General features: G+C 40.3%; 1 protein-coding gene across 2 annotated transcripts in view; it reads right to left on the bottom strand.

Annotated features, from left to right (window-relative positions):
* Nucleotides 1-9,737, bottom strand: part of LOC120793500 (zinc finger protein 543-like) — a 9,895-nt gene extending 158 nt beyond the window's left edge. Inside the window, exons 1-3 of one of the 2 annotated variants that reach the window (XM_040133633.1) lie at nt 9,146-9,737; nt 8,084-8,511; nt 1-1,823 (exon numbers count right to left, since the gene is read on the bottom strand). The exon at nt 1-1,823 is cut by the window's left edge and continues 158 nt beyond it. In XM_040133633.1, coding sequence (XP_039989567.1) covers nt 658-1,823; nt 8,084-8,231 — 1,314 coding nt within the window. In that variant the 5' untranslated portion in view covers nt 8,232-8,511; nt 9,146-9,737 and the 3' untranslated portion in view covers nt 1-657. Of the gene's footprint in view, nt 1,824-8,083; nt 8,512-9,145 lie in introns of those variants that run through there. The other variant, XM_040133634.1, reaches the window with a different exon arrangement.
* Nucleotides 9,738-10,203: the final 466 nt, after the last annotated feature.

Genomic DNA, 10,203 nt, shown 5'->3' on the forward strand with positions numbered 1-10,203 from the left:
CATTATTCTCTTAACCAGTGATTGTTCCCTGTGCCACTGGCTGCAACACAAGCCCAAAGATTGATCCACCCTTGTTCTTAACAGTTGGGGAGGTGTTCTTTTCATGAAATTCTGCTTCTTTTTTTTTTTTTTCCAAACATACCTTTGCTCATTGTGGCCAAAAAATTCTATTTTACCTTCATCAGTACACAGGACTTGTTTCCAAAATGCATCAGGCTTGTTTAGATGTTCCATTGCAAACTTCTTACACTGAATTTTCTTCTGATGACTCTTGCATGAAGTTCATATTTGTTCAGGTGTCGCTGCACAGTAAAGACAGTACACCACCACTCCTGAGTCTGCTAAATCTTCCTGAAGGTCTACACATGTACAACAACTGTGGAAATGTACATTACTGTGTGCTGATTTTATCAAGACAACACGGAAGAGGGCTCTTTACTTTCAAAACAAGGAAATTAGTAATAAAGGCATTCTATGATAAAAGCCCCATTCATATAAAGACCAAGTTCTCTCCCGGTTCTGCAGTTGAGCTAATTAAGCCCCTGGCCACTATTTGACAATTTGATATAATCTACATTAACACAAACTGTTTGTGAGCAGTATTCAGACCTGGCTGCGTCCCTAACTACAAAACAGACTGGAAACATTTGGATCTCATTATGAAGGATGGACTATGGTTACGTTGCTCTCACAAGAGCACTTATGGGTTTTGACTTGAGACTGATAATTAAATCTTCTTCCGCAAACACTGCAACTGAAAGGTTTCTCTCCTGTGTGGACTCTCATGTGCTTCTTCAAATTTCCTGTTTCAATGTATCTTTTTCCACAGACTGAGCAGCCAAATGGTTTCTCTCCTGTATGAATTCTCATGTGTACAACCAGCGCTCCTCTGTGGGTAAATTTCTTTGTACAAACCAGACAGCTAAAGGGCTTTTCCCCTGTATGTATTCTTTCATGTCTGCGCAGGTTTTCATTCTGGCTGAATATTCTACCACAAATCGAGCAATTAAAGGGTTTCTCACCAGTGTGGACTCGGATGTGCCTTGTAAGATCTGTTTTTTCACTAAAACCTTTTCCACACATGGGACAACTGAATGGTTTCTCCCCTGTGTGAACTCTCATGTGTCTCTTCAAATCTGCCTTTTCAGTAAAGTTTTTTTCACAGAAAACACAACTGAATGGTTTCTCCCCTGTGTGAAATCGCACGTGTCTCTTCAAATCAGATTTTTCACCAAAACCTTTTCCACAAAGCAAGCAACTAAATGGTTTCCCTCCTTTGTCTACTGTCATGTTTTGCATCTTATTCATTGTTTTACCACCACGGAGTTTCACCATGGGATTACAACCTTTATGACTTAGAGAGTCCTTATTGTAGTTGAGAGTTGCTAAACCTGACTGAGGTTGACTTATCTCTTGTGAATAATCATCACTGTTTTCAGTGTCATGATCAGAAGAATATGTCTTTTCATCACATTCTTGCTGTAAATCACTGGCCGGACCAAAGTTCCTGGCTGGTTCTGATTCTCCACAGCCCTCTTCATCAGCTCCTGTTTCCATCCGTTCATCAGTTTTACTTTGATTAAGCTGTGAGGACTGAGTTTTCTCTACTTCACCTTCACATTTCACAAGGACAGCAGTGAATGGAAACTTCTTGGTATCATCCTCCCCCAGTCCTTGAAGCTGCTTTCCCCCCTGACTACTCCAAAGTTCTTCCTTATCCTCTTTAATGTGTGGGAGCTCTCGGTCCTCCTCGTCTAGACCGGTCCTCCAGTCATGCTTCTCAGAGGGAACCTCTTCTTTACACACCAGCAGCTGTACAACATCTAACAGGAAGGGAAATAACAGACTTATTTAACTCATAGCAACAGTGAGCATGTGATCAAACCACTATCATGGTTTCCTACAGTTAAACCCTAAGGAGACACTCTCCTGCTAACATCTTTATAAATTATTAAACTTTTGTCAAATATAACATTACCCTTCAGTGAAATATAGACCACACAGAAAAGGCCATATATTTAAAAAGTGAAGCCACTGTTTAGACTAAAATTCATTAAGTGAATTGAAAATAAGATGAGTGAGGATCTGTCTATTTTGGCTCAGGAAATTGTTTTGGTGTTTCAATGTTGACTCAGAAATTAAATAAATACAAACTTTAACGTAGATTTGAAGAACTGAAAAAAAAAATCTAATGTGGGAAATACTGCAATCTGGAATAAAATGTGTAAAAATGTACTCTGGACAAAAAAATTACTGTATATCTAAAAGATTCTCAGCGTTAAACTGATGGAACCATTAATAAGTGTAATTATATTTGTAGGCAAGCATAACAGGGTCCAATCACTCGGGCACAATTCAGACCTAGAGCTTCACCGACCCAAGGCAAAAAAGAAGTGCACTGACCAACAAGGCCTTATATTGCCTTTTTTATGCCAAAAAAAGTGATGCAAAACATCTTACATTGTTTGTGCCTCTTTCAATTTTACAACCAAACCAAAGTTAAAGAGTTACCTTTTCAAAGTAGATTATTTTGGGCACATTATTCTTGGACTTGTGAACAAAAATGGGGATGTCTTGTAACAGGTTTATCACTAAAATATATGAATTGTTCTACCAGATGTATGAAGGGCATACAACTGGAATGAGTACAGAACTCAAATGGTAAAAATACAGTTTAATGTAATGTAATCTGATTCATTAGAGATGTCAGGTGGCAGGTGTCATTGAAATGTTGTAATGTTTTCAAACCCATTTCCTTTATAAAAAAAAAAAAAAAAAGAAAAATACCTAGTTTGTTATTGGCTCAAATTCACATATGTATTATTCCATGTCAAATGAACAAATCAATGGTTTCCTTCCCAGGGCAGGCAGTGGGTATCAAGCTGTGCCGTCATAAATCTGCTTGGCTTCATGATAGGCAACATCATTCTCGAGCCCTGACTTAACATACTTTTAAAGCGACCTCCACTAGTCTCACTGGTAGTTACTAGTTATATCAGAAAATCTGACCACACTCTGACCTAGTGAACCTTTAAAACATCCTTTAATCCTATCCTCATCCAAGCAAAGAGCAGATTCTCGGCAGCATAATATCTGCTTTGTATCTGCTCAGGTTAAGCTACAGTGGCTAGCCCAACTGGCTTGATAGGCAAAATCACTGTGTAACTGGTTCTACTTCTCTCACTAAGCAAACAGCAGGTTTTACTACTAACTATACAGTTATGTACAGTCTGCTTGCAACACTAATTTACCTGTCGTTTCTCCAAGAGACATCCGGATCAAACTATGACCTGCTAAACTGAGCCATCAAACACGACTAACCAGCTAATCTGACTATTACAGGACCAGAGCCGCAGGATACACTATCCACTTAGTCTGCTCCAGGATAGTATCTGAGGAGCTGCATCCACTTACACCAGGAGAGCTAAATAGGTGGCTGATTGCTGGCTTGAAAAGGCCGGCTCCACAGGTCCACCAATTTATTCTCAAGTTACTACTAAATTAATGTATAAATGAGCAAAATCTATGCTACAAAATTAAGTTTATAACTAACAGTCATCTAACAGAGTGCACTCATAAAGGCACCCTTCTTCCAATGTTTACTCAATTAAAAGTAAATTCCCTGTGCCAACAGCAACTACTATGCCTTGCTGCCATTGTTATTTTCCTTGTTCATCTACAAGCATGTGCTTTACTCTCCTACCTATCATGTCTACAGCACAGGCTCTAAATGATGAACAGCTTTCCATCTCTGACCATGTTGTGCCTATTTGCTCTATAGAACTTTAGGAAAATCACGTATAACCTGACTCAATACACCACCCAATCTTGATAAAGGGCCATGGTTATCTCTTGCCTCAGCTATTGCAATAGCCTTCTAGTGGGCCTCCCTTCACACACAGTGAAACCCTTACAGATGGTCCAGAACGCAGCAGCACTTCTGGTTTTTCGATCAGTCTAAAAGGGCACGTCAATCCACTGCTAATTGACCTTCACTGACTACCCATGGCTGCCCGAATCAAATTCAAGTCACTAATGCATGCCTACAGAGAGACTTCTGGATCACACCCATCTACTTGAACTCAATCATACAGGTTTATGCTCCTTCTCTGCCACTGCGTTCCTCCAAGAAACGTCATCTAGCATTCCCATCCCTGCACACAAGACAATCGCAATGCAGACTGTTCTCGTTTGTGGTTTCCCAATGGTGGAACGAGCTACCAAATGTTATCAGAGCAGGGGCGTCCCTCTCCATCTTCAAGAAACTCTTGAAAACTCACATCTTCCAAGAGTACCTCCTTCCTAACACCTCTAACACCCTAACATGCCTAAATATCCTTTACTGTGCACTTTCGGTGCACTTCTTTACCTGATCTCCTTGCACTTTGTCTTTTGAATAGATCTAGCTCTTACTTCAAGGTCTCTTACCGTACTGAGCTTTAGTGTCGTCCCTCACTTGTAAGTCACTTTGGGCAGAAATAGCTGCCAAATGAGTAAATGTAAATGTAAATTTCAAGTTCCCTGCTGGAAATCCCCCCATGCATTTCATGTCTCACCTCCTCCTCATCATCATCGTGAAGTACACTAGATACTTGCCTTTCATTAATCTATCTAATGTCTAATACTCTAGCCTTGTACAAAACTTTGCCACCATCCTCTTAATCGCAGGCATGTCTGACTAGTTTTCCTCTCCTCCTACGTGAATCTCTAATTCATTCCCACTGTTTTCCTGCCAGATGAAGAAACTCTTCATTAGCTAGAGCAACAATATCAGAGGGAGCACCACTATATTCTCTCTCCGCTGGTTTCTGACTATTAAACAAAACACTCGTTAGATTACTGACTAGAGGGCCCAATGGTGACTTCCCCCCTGTCCTTGCTTGAGTTGAAAACTCCATTCACATTTTTCATTCTGAGGACAACACATCTCAACACAGCTGAGCTTATACACCTGATGCTTGTTCTCTTAAAACCAGATACAACATAATGCTATCTTTCAAAAATACCCCTGCATTGCCATATTTATTTACATACTTTGCAGCTTGTTCTACATGGGATGTAGTAAATAACAATATCATGAAATTCAAGAACAAATTGTCTCATAATTTTTTTAAGCTCACTTTGGAATTTTGCTTCTTTCACTCCTTCCTAGGGAGAACATACATCACACACACTCGGCCACTCATCGAGACCACTCTCCTGGTCGAGTGTGTGTGACATACAGTATATACGTGGGTTTTTTTGTATCTGCACGCATCCATATCCTGCCATATTCCTTCATTAATATGCAGAGTGGTTTATCACAGCACAAATAAACAAACATACACACACATGCACACAAGCAGCTGCACACACACACAACATAAACACACACGCTTGCACTCCTGTGATGTGACTGTTATTGTTCTGCACAGTGGTTTGTCACAGTCACAGCCTGGATATCTGCCTCTGTGGTTCACAAACTATGCTATTTTTATTCTACAGTTTTTGAAATTACCTGTTGTTACAAACATCATGCAAAAAAAAAAGTTCACTTTATTTTGTTTTGAAATGTCTTTCTCAGAGTTTCTTGTTGAAAGCACTTTTTTGTTGCTTTGAGCACTGTTTTTGTTAAGTGTGTTTGTTGAGCTTGAGCTCTATGCCATTATTTATTTTCATTTGACAGCTGTTAAAAGCCTAAATATGCAATTGCCTGGTTTGAATAAATACAGTTTTGTTAAATTTAACTTGGTTGTGATTTCCCCCTTTTTGCATGTAAGTTGAAAATTTTTCAGATAGAAACCACTAATGAACATAAACAAAAACGTTTTAATGCAGACATATGTTGCAGGGACTACTAGAGTCATAATACAGGTTTAATACAGGTATTCATCAAAGGGTTAAATTGTGCATTCATGAAGTGCTTTAGAGGAGATTTCAAAATATTGATATATATATATATATATATATATATATATATATATATATATATATATATATTATAATGTTTCGTGATATGGCTTAAATATATCACAATATTATTTAGAGGCCATATTGCCCAGCCCTACATAGTTATTTGTGGGTTTTTCTCCATCTAACTTTTCTCTCTCGACACAGACGCTCAAATTCTGTCTGCAACCTTGTATTATCAGCTATCTATTCCACAGCAAATTCATCAACATCCATACCAGCATCTACCCTACATCCCCATGAACACAGGCACTTGCTCTATCACTGCCTTCTTTTTGTACCTGTTCAGTCTCATCTGTCCAAAGAATCTGGCTCCAGAACTGGGAAGGCTTTTTTAGATGTTTTCTGGAAAAGTCTAATCTGGCCTTTCTGTTCTTGAGTCTTACCAGATTTTTGCACCTTGTGGTAAACCCCCTGTATTTACATTCATAAAGGCATCTCTTGATCGCAGACTTTGACAATGATACGCCTACCTCCTGTAGACTGTTCTTGACCTGGCTAGATGTTGTGGTCTTCCAGGTCTTTTGGTGTTGCTGAGCTTGCCAGTGCATTCCTTCTTTTTAAGAATGCACCAAATTGTTGATTTGGCCTCTCCAAAGGTTTCTGCCATCTCTCTGATGGTCTCACTGTACATGGTTTTTTCAACCTAATGATGGCCTCCTTCATTTGCACCCACACCTCTTTGGACCTCATACTGAGAGTCCCCATGAACGGCTACTAAATGCAGATTCAGCACTTGGAATCAACTCCAGACCTTTTATCTGCTTGACTTGTCATGAAATAATGAAGGAACAGGCCTCACCTGGCCATGAAACTGATTGTCAGTCAATTGTCCAGTTGCTTTTGAGCCTCTGAAAATGAGGGACTATGTATAAAAATGGCTGTAGTTCCTAAACAGTTAATGTGATATTTTTGTTAAACCCCTTGAATTAAAGCTGAAAGTCTACGCTTCAATCACATCTTGATGGTTTTGTTTCAAATCCTTTGTGATTGTGTACAGAGGCAAAATTATGAAAATTGTGTTACTCTCCAAATACTTATGTACCTAATTGTATGACCATCATGGGTAAGTACATGCAGAAATGTATGTGTTTGTGATCGGTTTATTAGCAGAAAGTGGTTGATTTTCAGGAGCAGCCACTTCTCTAAAGTATTCAGAGCTAATTTACCACAGTGTAACAAATAAGACCGTTTAACAAGAACACCCACAGTGTTAAGACTGGTTACAATTTGAAATACATCTCAGTGGACCGATACAAAACCCATTTTGGGACTTTTGGGTCAAATGAGGAGAGATGTGATTTTTTTTGGGGGGTCGTTTTCCTTCCTTGTGGGCTCAAGTCCAAAATAATAGAACTTTTTACCATACCTTTTTAGACTGAAAAATAATGACTGATTGACCCCTTAAATGTTTCACAGTGATGTTCTTTACAGGAATACACATTATATTGTACTTAATTATATTATACAGTGGTGCAGTGGCTCCTGTGTGGAGTTTGCATGATCGCCCGTGCCTGCATTGTGTTCCTGATTTGTCCAGGCTGTACCCCGCTTATCGTCCCATGTCAACTGGGATTGGCTCCTCAAAGTGGTATATCTAACAGATGGATTTCAATGTTCATAGTTTTTTTTTAAATATGTTTCAAAAAATCAGCCCAGTGTCTGTCTGTCCCCATCGCAATTACTTTGCGAGCAGAACATTTGACCTCCCTAGTTTAAGATGGTTCCTCAGTTTTAAATTAACAGCGGGAGTAAAAAAGTGCTGCCTGTCATCATAGAGACGTGCCGGCCAGTCATGCGTACAATCACATGATCAACACTCAGCTGATCATTTGAATGTTATCATGGTTTGGGGTCTATGCTTATGCTTCCATTATTTAACTGGCACTGTTACTAAATATAAATTCATCCAAGACTGGCAAATCAATCCACATCGAACCAAGTTAGCTTGGTGAGAGTTAACGGGATCCCTTCAACTAACCCTGAACAGCTCACTTCTTCAGATGAGCTGAAGGGGGTGAGTTGATGTGATTCTACTGAAAGACAATACATGATTTTTTAGAAATACGTACCCTACAATGACATATCATTAATAAATTAAACAGATTTCTTTTTTGAAAAACCTTCTACAAACCTGCTGTGTTACCCTGGACCTCAGACTTCACAGTCTCTTCCAGTAGCTTATGTAGGCCTTCAATCTCTTTCTCATACTCCGCTAACGTTGTTTCAAACAGCCCAAATATCTCGTCACCAGCTGAAGTCAGCCGCTGCTTCACCAACATTCTTAGCTTCCTGGCTGGTTGTGATTCTTCGCACTGAGCTTCTGCAACTTCTGTTTTTATGTGTTCATCAGTTTGTCTCTGACAAAGCTGAGAGGACTGAGCTTTCTCTTCATCATCCTCACTCGTCACAGGCAAGAGGTCCTTGAAGCTGTTGTCCCTCCTGAGTGCTCCAGAGTTCCTCCTGTTCCTCTTTTAATGTGTGGGGGCTCTGGGTCCACACTGGGGCTCCACTCCTGCTGCCCGGATGGAACCTGTTCACCGACAATCACCTGCTGGACTTCTAGAGCAAAAAAAAAAAAAAGAAAGAAAGGGAAAAAAACAGCTTAAGGACTGTTTCCATGATTGACAGTTGTCTCAGCCTATCACACCTGCCCAAATATAGACAGTAGGGCTAGTAATGGATTAGGGGATATGATATGACACAAATCTGCCATTAAGGAAGCACAAGACGGTACTAGCATTGAAAACATGTTGAACTAAAACAACATAAACTTGCCAAAATGTGAAGTGGGTCAACTCCCAGTCCCTCACAGCCGCTATATTTTACAAAGACATGCAGAGCTTGTTATGCAAAAAGTGAACACAACAAGTCTCAGCACTCTCGCCGTTTACCTGAAGTAGCCGTGTATGATAAAATTTATAGTGTTTCTACCGTGACAGCATACTCCCAAAACCTCTAGTGCCCATCGTGGGTAATTCTGCAAATCACCCTCCACTGCTTCCTGGTAGTATCGCAGTAGTTACGTGAGGAGGGCCCATTACTTTTCATGCCTTTCATGAATTGGATCGTTCAAAGCACACATTCGCATCTGGTCATTTTGAAAATACACCGAGTTTGCCATACTGACGGCTCCCATCACTATGATACCGTTTACGCTACGATGTCTGTGTGCGAGAAGAACGCCTTTACGAACCTGCTCTGAGAGGGAGACCGGTGCCGTTGCGCTGACGGTTGTCCTCCTCTCTTGGGTAACAGACGTCTCTGTACTCTGCAATGGATCTTTCAAAAAGCTTAATTATCTCTTCAGCTGCCGCAGTTTGTCTCTGACTCACCAGTTTTCTCAGGATTTGGACTTTTGACATTTTCGTGCTATGACAGAAACTTCAAGTTTCTTTTCCTGAGTGTTTAGGGCAATTTATCGTTATGTACTATGTCAGCACGTCACCCCATATTCTCTTGCTACTCGTTTTGTGATGGCAACCCCCCCATGTCAGCAAGCTAAGATAACCTCCACATCTTAGCAGACTGCCGGGGGACGTATCGGAGAGAAAACATCCAAAAAGCAGCGAACCAAAGCGCGTCCACACAGGTCTATCCAGACACTCTCCCAATGTCTGCTACACGTGATTGGAGTTACGTTGGGTATTCACAAAGAAAGGTTCGGCTAGAGGCTGCTAACGTTGTGTGAATCAACCATGGATGTGGAAACTACGCACCGGAAAAAAAAAATCTTTTTCTTCGTTCACATTTTCTTCTTCCACTTTGGGCTTGAACGGCAGCTCTCATCATGAATGTTTAACTACTGCCATCTTCTGGACTTAGTTAACTCCCATAGCGTCCAGTATGCCAGAGCTGACCGAGCATCCTCTGCCCTGTCCCCTATCACCACACACCAGTGCTCTTTACTCCTCCTCCTGTAAGCCCTGATCTTTTCATTTCCTCCATCACGTCCTTTCTCTTTGCTTTATATTTCCTACAATTAACAAGTACATGTTCTACATTTCCTGTTACCTGGCAATGATCACAACAACCAGTTGGATGCTTCCCTTAGTTTTTTTCCGTGCTTTCTAAAGTCATCAAGGTGGCGTATATACACTTAGGCAATTTGAGGTCCATCAGCATATCTCACTTCTATAGCTAGGAACTACAACTGCAGCACCTGCATTTCCTGTTATTGGATCCTTTGATCCATCTGTAAAAAAAAAATGGACAGAGTCTTTATATTTAGATTCTTCATACCTATAAAACTCA

This window comes from Xiphias gladius, chromosome 8 (genome assembly GCF_016859285.1).
Source record: "Xiphias gladius isolate SHS-SW01 ecotype Sanya breed wild chromosome 8, ASM1685928v1, whole genome shotgun sequence".
In the NCBI taxonomy this organism is placed as follows: domain Eukaryota; kingdom Metazoa; phylum Chordata; class Actinopteri; order Istiophoriformes; family Xiphiidae; genus Xiphias; species Xiphias gladius.